Source organism: Priapulus caudatus, unplaced genomic scaffold (assembly GCF_000485595.1).
Source record: "Priapulus caudatus unplaced genomic scaffold, Priapulus_caudatus-5.0.1 Scaffold17, whole genome shotgun sequence".
Taxonomy (NCBI): domain Eukaryota; kingdom Metazoa; phylum Priapulida; class Priapulimorpha; order Priapulimorphida; family Priapulidae; genus Priapulus; species Priapulus caudatus.
In genome coordinates this window covers 313,727-328,469 of record NW_014577078.1, presented here as the reverse complement: position 1 = coordinate 328,469, position 14,743 = coordinate 313,727, and the positions used below count along the sequence as shown (strand labels likewise).

Sequence of the window (14,743 nt, the reverse complement as noted above, 5' to 3'; positions counted from 1 at the left end):
TTTCCTCTGGTAGGTGCGATCTAATAAGTCTACGTTTTTATTTTTCATTTTTTATAGATAATCATTTTTTAAACTACACTTCAATGTGATACCAAATTCAACAGTGGTATGCGCCTGTAGGGCCTATGCACCTTATCGGGACAGGTTGGAAATCAAGAAAACTTTAATTTTTATAAGAGGTCACTGGTGGTCAGATTAAGGGGTGAACACTTCTCCAGTCACACATGTATGCGTCCCTACTTGTACCTAATGCAATAATGTATAATTTAAACAGCACACAGCCACACACTATACAATACATATATACTATCAGGAGTGTATCAATATCAATATTGATACACTCCTGATACTATGTACAGTATACATAGCTCAACAAATATTTTGTGATCTCATTATGATCCGCATGATGCATCCACTGAAAAGTCGAGAATTGTTTGCTTATGATCGATTTACAATGGTCCCTTAAAGCGAGAATATCTCGTGTTTTTACCAACCGTTTTCATATTTTCTTGACCATTCTGACTCTTTAACCAGTACTTCATGCATAAAACCATCCATATATATATGTAAGTATATATAGTTAGGCTAACATGTCATAGAACACTCGCACGTTATTCTTTTTCCCAACATGTTCACCAATCTGCATTTCAAATTATAATTTGTTTACATGTGTCAACAAAAATAGTGCGTGATTTTTGCTCTTGCGAGATGCCATTGACTAACACCCTGTCTCTACATTAGGTACTGTCTGTACTTTACATTTGTACATATTTTGAGAGAGGTACCATACTACTAGTCTATAAATATTTGTGTCACGTAAATACGTATGTACTGGTTTTGTGGGAGGGATTCCATTATCACAAACCAGGTGCATGCAAGCTGTTCATTTACTGTTTTATAGCCAATAAGTTAACAGCAGAAACACGGCTTAATTTTCATGCTGAAGTAATCAGTAATATGTAAACTGACAGGTGAAAAGTTCTAAATTTGTCTGAATTTATTCATTTTCGATTCATTTAAGAAATGATCGTTTTACGATACAAGTAAATTTTGCACAAAATATGCCATTTAATTGAGGTTATGTCTCGTCTATCTGATTAAAATAATGAGCGTAAAGATTTTTCCAAAGACATATACAGTAAAAACCCACGTATAAGAACATAGATTTTTCCAAGTTAGCCTCAACATGTTCTTATATAAATGGTGCTTACTGAAAAATTAGGCTCAAAAGGTTCTTAAATAGGTTCTTAATTGTTTCCACTTTTAAGATGTACTAGCTGAAACCCGCGCTACGCGCGGGCTTAGTGACTGTGATGCATGTGTTACCAGTACAGTAGTGTTATGTGTAAGGTGTTATATGGAGAGTTTAGTTATGGTTTTTGTTATGGTTGAGATGTCAATACAAATACATGTATTTTCAGGCTGAATGTGTTCTTATGTATATGCAATTTTTTGACCGCATTTCAGCCTGAGTGTTCTTAATCGACGTGTTCTTTTATGCGGGTTTTTACTGTATATGTAAATAATGCAGTACTGTGTCTCAATAACAATGCCAGGGTGCTGGCATTGTTAATGTTGAGCATTGGCATTGGCATTGGCATTGGCATTGTTATTGCATCGATATTGTTGAGCTCGTCTTTTTTATTTTACCTGTGTTTCTTTTTAAGTCTTCATCTGCATGGAAAATTAAGAACCTACTTTAAAATCTTAGCCTAAAACAGGTTCTTATGTAAAGGGGTCTAAATGGGAAATTTTAGCCTAACATGTTCTTAAAATCTATGTTCTTATACGCGGGTTTTTACTGTATATCAGCCATTCCACGTAAGTGTATACACCAAAGTTGAAAACTGAAGTGAGAGCTAGTGACATGCATTTTTTTTAATTAAGAGAAATAATGAAATGGTTTAACTTTAAATCCAAAATTTCATGTAAATAAGCCCTTTTATTAAAGAAGCACAGCTTCTTGAATGTGGGTGAACTTTAATAACTTCAATGCTAACATATAGTTTTTTTTAGTTTTTTTTTTAAACAAGTAGCAGCAAGCTAATATAAGACTGCCAGACAATTAAAAGTTGGATTTTTGTAGGTAGTCACGGTGGAATGGCTGATATGTCATAAAACGTTGCACCCATTGAACCAATCCCTAATAAAGCGGAGGTCACTGTATATATGTAACAGAAATGTACCAGAAACGTAGTGTAACATTTTTGTGGATATTTATCGTGGCATGGGTGGGGAACCTAGGCAGGGGTTATTGCGGGTGAGATTTGAAGCTTAGCCATCTGCAATTCCATATTTTAAAAATTGTTTTTTTTATATTAACCCGCAATTCGTGAAATAATAAAATAGGAACAGTGACAAAGTGGCAGGGCATTAAATGAATTATTTCATATAACTGTGCAATTGAGTAAAATATAGCAAAATACATTCTCATCTAATAGCGAACAAGCAACATGTTTATGCTGTTATGGTATATAAAATAGTATGTAGTGACAATCTTTTGTATAGTGACAACATCCTTGAAATTGGAAACAACCATACAAAAGTGCATCTCATTTCGAAGTAGTGGTTCTAGACTGCTACAACATCTCTATTGCTTACTTCAAGTTACCATGTGAAAGTACAGGTACTTGGTCTTGCAAGAAACAAGTGGTATTCTCAGGTAACTGCCTCAACATGATGTAAACGATTTCAATTGGTATATGTTTGTGAAAATGATTCCTGAGTGTTCTAAGACATGTTAGCCTTACTTTAGACACTTGCTGTTACGCAAGCAATACCAGTAAGTATTGTAGTTTTCAGAAAAATACTAGAACAAGTAGGAACATTGTTTGAAACCATTACGTTTATGTGGGGTAAAAAATTGGTTAACTTTGTATTTTTACCCAATAACATCACACCTATGCACAAACTGGGTTTTACACAATCATGTGACCAGATGCAATTTTAAGAGATGTGATCTATACTGTTGGCTTCATGATTATGTAACACTAACTGAAATCTCCCTTTTTATATGTGTATATAGGTGTGAAGTTATTGGTTAAAAATACGAAGTTAAATCATATTTTGTGCTAACTATTTTACTCTACAATGGAAGCACTTTCATTCCTGCAAAAAAAATATGCGGTGTAGGTGAAATACGGAGGTGCAGGCTTTGTGCAGGACGTACCCACGTCACTACCCATAAAAATTAATAGAGAAGTAATAACAAGAAATAAATTGAACAGTAATACTTATAGCCCAAGGATATAAGAGCTGTCCACATTTGCACATTTCGCACATTGCGAAAATGAATCGTGGTCAGCGCTTATATACATGAACCATACTGATAGTCTAAATCCCAACTGGTATATATGCAAAATTTGATCCCACATCAAACTAGTCTGGGCCAGGCCCGGGCCAGGTGTGCACTATATCGGAGCAGACACACAAAATGCTGATCCAGGCTACGTTAGCCCGGGTTGTCTGCGCATGCCAGGGTTAGAAATAAGGAGAAAAAAAGAGATGGTACACATGACCATCTAGTTTGAAATTTAGATGGTCCTCCTAAATTTTAGCTGATCCTCCTAAATTTCAAATTGTTCTCTAAAAGTAATGTGGCGTGCAAGCGTAAGAAAGAGATTTTACATGGTGATAAAATGGAAATTATTCACCTACAATGAATGTATCAAATGATACAGTAATTGTTTATTCACTTCAATAGTATATTGGTTAATAAAGTTGTTTCAGTAGAATTTAGTTGAACCCATATGGCCATAACGGTCCGGTCCGTCGGACCATTGACTTTGAAAATCTGATGGTCCTCCTGGTTATTTGATGGCCTCGAACCATCGGATCGACCATCGCTTATTTCGACCCCTGGCATGCTCAGTTTAGCTTATTACATCACTCAGCAGACATCTACAGTACTTTTATCTGACCCAAACAGGGCTATGCACAGGTGTATATCGAAATTTAGCCGGCGCCTGGCCCCGGATTGCGTACCGACGCAATTTAGTGCTGACTAACTTAGTACGGACTACCTTAGCACGCTTTGAAGCGAGCCTGGCCCACCTCCATTTGCGGGACTAACTTAGTCCGGACCAGCGTGTATTTAGTCCAGGATAGCGTGTACACACTGCAAAAATTTGGCACACGACTGGCCCGGACTAGTTTGATGTACGATCAAATTTGCAGTCTGTACGGAATATAAAGAAAATAACAAAAATTAATATGTGTGCAGTGTGGTCACAGGAGGCAATAAACCAATGGCAATGGCAATGTTACTAAGTGCTGTAAAATTCTAGTCGACTTTATGGTAGAGTAGCTATACCCAGTTTTTTTTAATAGTGTACTCACTTGATAAAATATCTTTGTCCTGTTTTTGGCATTGTGGCAACTTCCCATCCGGGTGGCAAGGGTATGTGATCAGGTATCTCTGAGTGTTGTCTGATGTGTTGGGAGTGGTGGGGTGGCGTCTGTGGGGTACTCAGCTGAGACTGTTGCATACTTGCCGGCGACGACTGAGCTCGAGAATGCGACGAGACAAGTCCAGGGGGTGGTGCTCTCATGAGGTGTGTCGAATCGGTACTGCTCTCCCTACTATGGTTGCATGACCTTGATCCTGTTTCTGGTGGCTTCCAGAACGATTCGGGAAGTTTCCTATTCCTCATCGGAAGGCTATGATTCTTTGGATCTGGTGACAGGGCAACTTTAAAAAGCGCCTCCAGTTCCGAGTCCGAATCACCTCGCACATGGATCACTTGGGTGCCTTTTTTGGGCTCCATATCGGTCCAAGTGTTACACCGACTGCGTGTGCCCTGAGCTGTGAACGACACGAGTTGCTCAAACGCAAAAAAAGCAACATAAAACTTATAACGAGCGAGAGGGGACAGTACTCAGATCTTTTCCTTTGGCTTTCCAGTAATATCTGCCCTCTGCGTCGAACTACATTAGCAGTGATTGCGCGAACACATCACACACCAGATGTGCTTGCTACATCCGCACTGAACTAACTTTTTCACAAGTTTGAAAGAACATTGCAAATACTACTAAGTATGCGCTGACATGTAACGCACTCGATTACGTAATTATTTGTCACTTTTCTACACATTTTTACCCGTAAAAGGAAATTACTTGAACCGGACATATGCGCAGTGATACAGGCCAATTTGTTTGAAGATATCCGGTCCGGGTGACGTCATCGTCCGCTTTCGGTACATACGAGCATGCATACGAGCGTCTCTATGCATGTCGCCCGATTACGGTATCGATGCATATCCATAGCAATCAATCAATCAATCAGGAGTTAATAAAGACAAATTTGTCTTTATTAACTCCTGATAGTATGTCATACTCTGGCTCAGAGTTCGCGAGAGAATATTAGTGTTAATCACGTACCGAGTTTGTAACGACGAATTTTAACAGTAAATGAGTAATTTGAACCATCATACTCGAGTTCATTTTGGTGAGCGGTCCCATTGTCTAATGTCATATATTATAGCGATGACAACTGTCAAGGTAATATCACTGCCGTTAATAGTACGCCTAGCAGCCTCAATTCCTCAGTAAACTAGTGCCGCAGAACGACGGTGCTCATCTGTCTGAGACAGAAAAAAGGAAGAGGTGTAGCAGGAGAGAGCGCGCGTGTATGCGGGAATATTTTGTCATTGAGCTGAGAACAGAATATACATCTTGTCAAGAGCTAATAATAATTATAATAATAATAACAACAAAAATAATTAATTATAGCATCAATATATATAATTGCTGGCATTTGATCTTATGTGTATATATTGTTCTCAGATCAAGAGTACTCCTATATAGATTACGCCTGTCGTTGTTGTTTAGCGTTTGTCCCTTCTTATTGTATTTGGTATGTGGTTTGATATATCCAATAGAAATAATACGTACACTAGTTAAACTAGTATCTCAATATATTTCCTTGGTGTATTCTTAACTTGTCAGCCATTGCGGAACCCAATAGAAATAATATACTGCTAACATACTGCCAATATATTTCGATCGGGAAACCAACGGTAGGCCTACTCATCAGCCTTATAACGCCGTTTTTGATAAATGGCGACTTCTCCGCATAGTAGTAGCATAGACTAAGACAGAGCACGTATGTGATATACGTGCTCTGACTAAGAATATCTTATTATATATATATAACTATACTAGCGGGATACCCGGCGTTGCCCAGGAAAATCAGTGGCGTTACTCAGTTGGTGACCGCTTGGTTGAAAGGAAAATACCCAAAAAAATCTAACTATCTATCTATCCATGCATCCATCCATGCATCCATCCATCCATCCCATCCCATCCCATCTCATCCCATCTCATCTCATCGCATCCCATGCCATTCCATGCCATCCCATGACATACCATGCCATGCCATCCCATGCCATCCCATGCCATGCCATCCCATCGCATGCCATCGCATGCCATCCCATCCCACCAAAAACAGTAAAAAATAAAAAGACATTAAAAGATAAAAGACATTAAAGGGAGAGTTTACTCTAGGTTCTAGCGGGATTATTTTGAGCTAATTTAGGTTATAATTACGCTACATAAAGAAGTTTCATGGTTCAATCACCATTAGAAATATTTAAAAAAATGGTTTTAACACTAACGACTACAGTTTGATATACAAAGACGGGTGGCGCCAGCTCAAGCGCACGATCTGATAAGCTTGGCGCAAAACCGACTTTCCAGCCAAGGGCTACAGACCGAGGGTGTTTTCTTATTTATTTCATTTAAAAGCAACCAAGGCATGTGTAATATCTTATAAAGACAATGTTTCAGTTATAATATGGATAAAATTTGCCCTACAATGAATACTCGTTCGGCTTAAATAGCATTTAGGTGATAAATATAATTTGCACTTTTGTGATTAGCCTCGGTCTGATAACGTGCAAAATAAATTGTCAAATACGCAACTTTTTCGGGTTTACGCCATCTATTGATTAATAGAATTTGTATCAATTTTTTAACTTTTTAAAATTTTTGTTTCAGCCCAGAACACCTCCCAGCGTGCCTGATCTGAAATATCATTTTTAGTTTTCCTCTAGGCTGCGGGAGTTCTCTAGATTATGCGATACGGACTAATTCGGCCTACAACAACTTTTACCCCAAACTTTATATATATATATTATATATAGATTCTTAGTGTATGGCAATATGGTGAATGTCGTTTCTACTCGTAGTTCTTGATTGTCCCACTACGTGGCAGCACTAAACAGCTCCGCTTCCAACTTCCGTTTCTTCTGACCCTAATGTAGAATTTTATAGTGGCATTTGTAGATAATATCTGATATAACAATCATGGGATTGCTGATCCCTCAGCGCGGCAGCCGATCGGCGGGTATTGTAGGGGGGCGTTTACAGATGGTGTACTTCGCCACTTCACGGTACGTAGCGCAGATTGGATCACCTGTCTCTATAATTATACCACAAGATATACATGGCCCGTAGCCGCTTTTCTATTGGGGGGTTCGTTTTTCAATGTTTGGCAATTTGTCGGCAGGGGCGTGTACAGGATTTGTACCAGGGGGGGTCTAACCGTAACCCAAAGTTGCGAGCACGCGAAGGGGGGGGGATCGGGACTCCTGGCCCCCCAAACACGCCCCTGCTCCATAGGCGCGAAGCCGACCAGGCCGAGGGAAGCCAAGCGGATCCGAGCGGGGGGTTAGGAGTGTGGGAGGGGGGTGCTTCACTGTTCACCCTCCCGCACGTATCGGCAGTTTTGCAATTATTACACTAAAATGGGAGCGACCTGAGGTGAAATTCTTGCCAAAATTTCAACTTAATTTTTTTTTTCTTGGTGGGGTGGGGGGGGGGATGGCTCGGGGGGGGGGTTTCGTTTCGAACCCCCCGAAACCCCCCCTGGCTACGGGCTGGATATATACAAACACATGTATCTATATGTCGCGTTCACACGGTTCCGATGCTGTTTGGCTCGAACAAAATGGGTAATGCTATCCCACGGGCGCGGAGGGAGGTGACGCGCAATGTGGCCAGCACTAGTGTTGCGTAGTGTAGGATTAGGGTTAGGGTCAGGGTTAGGGTTAGGGTTAGCGATTAGCGTTAGGGTTGGATTAGGCGTTAGGGATTACGGGTATAGGCGTTAGGGTTTTTGCCATCTATGATATTCTGTCCCCACACCATAGGTGTTATTTTTTGCTGGATCACAATGCCGTATATCATAGCGTGGCGACACATTATTATATTTAGTGTGAGTGTTCAGTGTTGGCGCATGTTGGAGTGAGGTTACCGTTGTAGGGTTAACGTGTTAACGTCATCGTCAACGTTGTATTCACGTGACCTCCCTCCACCGCCGTGGGATAGCAAAAACGCCTCGGCTGCCAAATTCTGGCGCTCGCGGCCGGTTTGTAGTCGGCGTTCACACGTTACGCAGTGAATATGTCTGTCAATTCAAATTCAAATTCAAATAAATTCTTATTGGACAAATATCTTCACAGATCTTTGGCAGATATGTCGTGAGATGGGCATTGTTTACGCATTAGAGTGGTTTACTTACGTCCGAGTTTATTAATCAATCTTGAAACGTGATCCTGATCAAATTTTTTCGATATTTTTTATACTGTTTTGGACTTTATTTAGTCGAAGTAGGCCTTACACGATTCGACACTCGGCCGGGCATCTACGCTCAACCGATTCTAACCGCTCTACTTTTTTTCCCCCTCGCCGAAAGCTTGGTGCTAAAAGTTGGCTCGGGCCTGCGTCCGGACGTTTTCGCGATGAGACCAAAATCTGGCACCGGCCTAATTAGGCTGTCGGGCCAAAAAACGTCGTATGAACGCGCCTTATGTATGATACTAATTTGATACTCTGGACGAGGCGTTCCTTAGCGGGAGAACTTTTTAGCCAGCACGGTTCCGGTTCCGGCTGCTAACGTTGATTTGCGACTGGCATGACCTCGCGTACAGTTCTTGCTGACGCTATTGGAGCGTAATTTACTATTGACGGCTCTATAAATATCACGTAAAGTCGTTAAACACATACATGTTTGTAAAAGCTATAGAATGTTTACAAACACACGTGTTCTTTACATGGATAAAGACTATTAAGCACAACCTACAATTTACCATGTTGCTTTCGTGCACGTGGTACTTTTAGCAGTAGCATTTAGCTGTTTAGTAAATTTATAAATATGAGGGGCGGAACGGGGGGCGTACATTTCCCACTTTCCCAGCAAAAAACACCCCATATTCCCCAGTTTCCCATCTCAAATAAATCCAATTCAGTTTCCATGGAAACTTATGTAGACATGTTTCAGGAAATTCAGTAGTTTACGGTTTTAAACACTAACATAAATACTTCAATATTTACATACTATTATTTATCTGGGCATATTAATAAAAAAATATTTTTTTTTTTTGAATATTTTACAAAATATTAGCGCCAGATTGAAATCCCGACGAATTGACGACAATTTTCCCAGATAGATCCCAGACAATTTTAGAGGGTCTTTTCACGTCCCGATGGACTTTCTATTCGCCCGATCACGGAAAATTTATCTGACATTTCCAGTTCCAGGTAATTTTAAAATGGCCCAATTGCCGCGTCCCGAGAAATACCCGGTATCCCCCCCTCAAATAACTAATATATAATTATATATATATATATATATTATTATTTATGTGGTTGTGTCGACCTCACTGGACGCGGCGCGGTGTGTGTGCTGTGCGCTGTGTGCTGTGCGCTGTTGCGCGTGAGTGTGCTGTGGTATGTACGTCGCGTGAGTGTGCGTTGTGGCGCGCATTGTGTGATGTGTGCGTGCTTTCGGGGGCGCGCGGGGGCGTGTGTGTGCGTGTGAGATTACTGCGTGTGGCTTTGCGTCGTTGTACGTTGCGCCGTGCAGTGCGTGTGTGTGTGATGTGTGTGTATGTGGCGTGTGCGTGCGTCTGTTGCGCGTGGTGTGCTCGTTGGTATGTACCGTCGCGACCGTTTGAGTTGTGTAGGTGGCGCGATCCGGGTGTGTATGTGTGTGTCGTCGCGTGCGGTGAGTGTGTCGTGCGTATTGTTACGTGCCGTGAGTGTGTTGTGCGCGCGCATTGTGGTGTGTGTGTGTGTGTGGCGTGCCGCGCTGCGGGGGGTGTGTGTTTTGCATTGCGTCGTGTGTGCGTGTGAGTACGCGTGTGCTTCTGCGTGTGTACGTGCGCCGGTGGTGCGTGTGCTGCAGTGTGTGTAGTTGTGTGTGTGTTGTGGTGTGTGTGTGTCTGTGCGTGCGCGTGTGTTTATTTGTTTATTGTTATATGGTATTTAAGGACTTATTACTATGCAATGGATTGATACCACTTGACAATTAAATAGTTATTATCGTAGTTAATATTTCGTTACAATTAATAAAACATTGTTGATGCATGATATATAATTATATCTGCATAATGGTATATAATGTATATAATCAATGTGTATACACAATGTAGAAACATAATTATGTATATTATAATGTATATAATCGTAATGGTATTACACAATTAATACATACATAATGTAATACATATTACTGTAATTAATGTATATAATGTATAATATGTTTATTCACAATATTATATTGTCGGCTGGTTTCAATAAGTTTATTTACAAAACGTTCATTCTTGGGCGGCCCGTTTGTATTGTTTTGCTGTATACTGTTTGTTTATTAACTTATTCAATTGAAATGTCATGTGATACATTATTAATTAGTTTATATTATCAAGTAATCCAAACAAGAGCCGCAGAGGTCTTGGGCTCATCTGACGGTTCTGTTGCCTACGATTATAAACTCAAATATTCAGTCTGCGTAGTACCACATTTGTTTTTAGCGCGGCAGATATGCAACACGCAGTTGCGATACACATTCATTGTTAGGACACCGCCCACTAATCGTCTATGGAGGGAGGGGGACGAGTGGGGAAGGGGGTGTCGGGGAGGGTTGGGGGTAATGGGGCGGGGGCGGATGGGTGGGGGATGGGGAAGGGGAGGCGATGGGGGGGAGGCGGGCTCTAATAGCAAAAAGCAGTTCACTCCTTTGTTAACAGTCAACAATACTCCATGTTTAACCCTCCTCTTGAGGGTCAAAAGGTTATCCGACACTTACTCTTCGCATGTCAGCAAGAAGGGACCATTTCATGCGCTCCTTTCATAAAGCCAATAAAAATGCTAGGTCACGCTGAAACAAAAAGTTTTTCAAATCGCTCTTCAGACCATGTCCTCAGAAATAGTCTAAATCTGCCCTGTGCCCACTGCCTTTGACCTGTTGACCTCCAGATTTCGGGCACCAGTGATGGCTTTTCTACCATTGATGTATACGCCGACTATCACGAGCCTAGGCGAGCCGGTTTAGATTGTGCCGCAATCCTGCATCTTCTCCCTATACCTTAAGTTAAGGGGTGAATGTTCCCTTCTTTTACACCTCTTGACCTTGACTTTGACCCCCAGCTTCGACATCCAACTCGTTTTCGGATTACCCCCCCACTTCCCGAATATCAGGTGACCGTACGTCGAGCGTTAAGATTTGCTGCCCAACTGTGACGCCGACGCACGGACGATCGGGACGGGACGATGAAGGATTTCTACAAAGCTGCATCTGACTATGTCAGATGAGCTAAAAAGTCACATACATCCAATACAAGTTATTTGACATGTGTGACTGGAAGACCTGGGGGCGGTGCGTAGTGCGTCGGAATGTAATTCACTCCCATCCAAGTCACCTTATAATTTTTAATTGGTAGGTGTTATATTATAATATTATATATATATATATATCATGATATTAATATATATAACAGATCGTGTTCGTGACATGTTGCAGGAGCATTTAAAGGATTGACGGTAAAATATTCGGCGATAGAGGTACATAAAATAAGAGTAAATATGAGTCTTCTTTTTATTATCTTATTTTTTTTTTTGAAACCACTGGCCAGTTTGGTTCAAGTCCCGTTCCCACACAAGCCACACACAATACACGCACACACACGCACACGCTCGCGCACATCACACACACACACACACACACACACACACGCGCGCAGCGCACAACTAATGACACCGCGCACGTGCGCACCACACACATACACACCACACACACACCACCACACACACACACACACACACACACACACACACACACACACACATCACACACACACCACACACACACATACACACTCTCCACACAGCACCAACACACACACACACGCAGCTACGTGCTGCGCGCGACACACACACACACGCACACTAGAAAGTATTCATAGTAGAAATAATTCTGCGGTAAAAATTAAAGCCCTTTTACCCAAACAGAGACCTTAACTTTTAGTGCACATGATTTCACCGCAGTAAAAATAATTTATCCAAATTAACCATGATAAATTTGATGAAGGGTTATAGGTTTAACATACAGAAAATGGACACGAAGAGGCAAATCAAGTTCAGCCCAAACCACCTCGGAACTATCATGATAGTTTTTGAAACCCCATATTGTAGTGTAGTCAATAAACTATGTTTTCCGATGATTCCGATCGAGTGAGGCCGCTCACAGTCCGGGTCACAGTCACCGTCCTTACTGATAACACTGCCTGCTATCTGTTAGTACAATAGTTATATAGTACGATATTGATGTTTCAGTAGGCTTAATAGCGAATAAACACAACTTTTGTAATGCGGATATTCATTATAGTTTCATGCAGAATACCATCTAACGCAATCTTTTTAGCTATCTATTACATATTTATATGCATGCGTAGGGGGCCTATATGAAAACTATTTCACCCCCAGTTTGTAACCTATTTGTTTGTGCATTCGTTATTACGACAGATTATAGTAAACTAGTGTAAACCCGTATTTTTGGCCATTTCACTTCTATATTGTCCGTACGTCAGTTTCTTACACAGCTCCTTAACCTTCACGATTTGCACCTGCATTAAAATCTATTATCATACATTTATGAGTCACTGCCATGCTGTGTGAAAGATTCCGCAATTTATACAAAGACGAACTGCATTATTCAGTGTCATATGCCATGTAAGAATAACACTTCGGTAAGCACATGTAACGTTTGGCTCTTATCACTAGACCAACATATTGTTTATTGTTTTTACTGAAAAAATATAGTTGGGTTCACATAAGAAATGTATGACCGGACGCGTAGCCTGGGAGCTGCGCGTCCGGTAGCCGTGGCCTATATTTATTAGCTAATAATTATAATCTACCTATATTATTTCTATGGACGAGAGTCACGTGTTAAACTCGATTCCTACATGCCTGTAACGTCTGGATGAGCTAAAATTACAATCCGATAGCTCCGCCTAGGAGTGTCGAAGTGACAAGTGGTTGGTCTTGTTTTAGTTAGGAAAGAATGCTGCTTAATGCAATACTATCAACTTATTCTAGACTTGCATTTAAAATAATACAATTTTGCTGTGAAATAGCACTATTCCCCTGTTTTCCCATTATACACTACGTATTATTAGCTTATTATATGTATATATAATCGTCCTAAATATGTCCTTTCATTATAGTAACCCTAAAAACAATACTGTGTTTGATGTACAATATTGAATGTGTGCATGTGCAAATGTGTACACATGCATGCGTGTATGCAATGCAAAACTGGCAAGTGAAAAAATAGACATACACATATAACCAACACTACAGATCCTTTTAAATCTATTATATATTTAGGGATTTTGTGGTAGTTATGGAAGAGATACATTAAAGAATGCAAGGACTATCATTTGTATGTTTATTTGATGTACTTATCCATGAATTTTTTGTGGAATTCTGAGCGCAGCGTATCATTGACGAACCTGCCTGTCTTATTTTCAAGTCCCTTGGCGCAGTTCTTAAAAACAACATCATCATCCCACCTGAAAAGTTCGAAATTAAACTATTAGCATCAAACAGAAATACCTCCGAGTCTCATACCATGAATGGATTTTTAACAATATAGATTGTTACATTGACTCAAAAGTCAATATTGCTAAATACAGTTAATTTCTATCAGGAAGGGCTGCAAATTTCCTAGCTATGCTAGAATCAGAACCATGTTAGTTAGGTATGCATGAGAATGGAAAACTGTAAAACCCCCAAAACTAGTCCAGTAAATCCCCCCCCCCTTGCCCATGCACCCGGTCAAAGGGTACATTGTCAGAAACATAGATAGTTATGACTATCACAAGTATCAGGGGCGGATCCAGGGGGGTGCAGAGGGTGCGCACCCCCCCCCCTTCCCACGCAAAGTGCCCTTTTTGCAAAAGTTGCCTTATTAAAAAAACGGTATATTTTGCCACTTGGCCTGTATCTGACAAGTATTTCACTCAGTCGGACCCAATCAAGCCCTCATTTTTCTTAGCATATATATATTGGTCGGGCCCAGGAGTCGGGCCATACCATGCTCAAATCCAAAACGGAAAATCTAGGTCCAAAACTAACCGCTGCCTTTCTTAAAATGATGTTAGCAATACAGTGGCGGCGCCATGCAGCATGTCGCCACTGTACGGTCGCCTGTATAGGAGGCGTATAACAGTAAGCGTCCGCGATTGTTCACCGTTGCACTACTTCGTCTCTAGAAAAGGCCTTTTTTGGCATTTTTTTTCGCCGAAATTCGGCACTAGAGTGCAATAATTAGCATTATGCACGCAAGTTGGATGCCTCGTGGACGTGGAGAAAGCATTAGTGATTAGAAGTAAAATTATTTTTGTTATGTATTCGTGAGATTCCGTCAGGTGGCGTAGTCAGAGCGACCGGATGGTGATTT

General features: G+C 40.8%; 2 protein-coding genes across 4 annotated transcripts in view; both read right to left on the bottom strand.

The window, feature by feature from the left end:
• The window catches only part of LOC106810665 (transcriptional coactivator YAP1-like), a 75,301-nt gene extending 70,298 nt beyond the window's left edge, over positions 1–5,003 (bottom strand). Inside the window, exon 1 of one of the 3 annotated variants that reach the window (XM_014814107.1) lies at positions 4,339–5,003. In XM_014814107.1, coding sequence (XP_014669593.1) covers positions 4,339–4,766 — 428 coding nt within the window. In that variant the 5' untranslated portion in view covers positions 4,767–5,003. The remainder of the gene's footprint in view (positions 1–4,338) is intronic. The other 2 variants (XM_014814101.1, XM_014814114.1) reach the window with 2 other exon arrangements.
• An 8,639-nt stretch (positions 5,004–13,642) lies between these two features.
• The window catches only part of LOC106811006 (spliceosome-associated protein CWC15 homolog), a 17,223-nt gene continuing 16,122 nt past the window's right edge, over positions 13,643–14,743 (bottom strand). Inside the window, exon 7 of the mRNA XM_014814518.1 lies at positions 13,643–13,853. Within this exon, the coding sequence (XP_014670004.1) occupies positions 13,730–13,853 (124 nt within the window). The 3' untranslated portion in view covers positions 13,643–13,729. The remainder of the gene's footprint in view (positions 13,854–14,743) is intronic.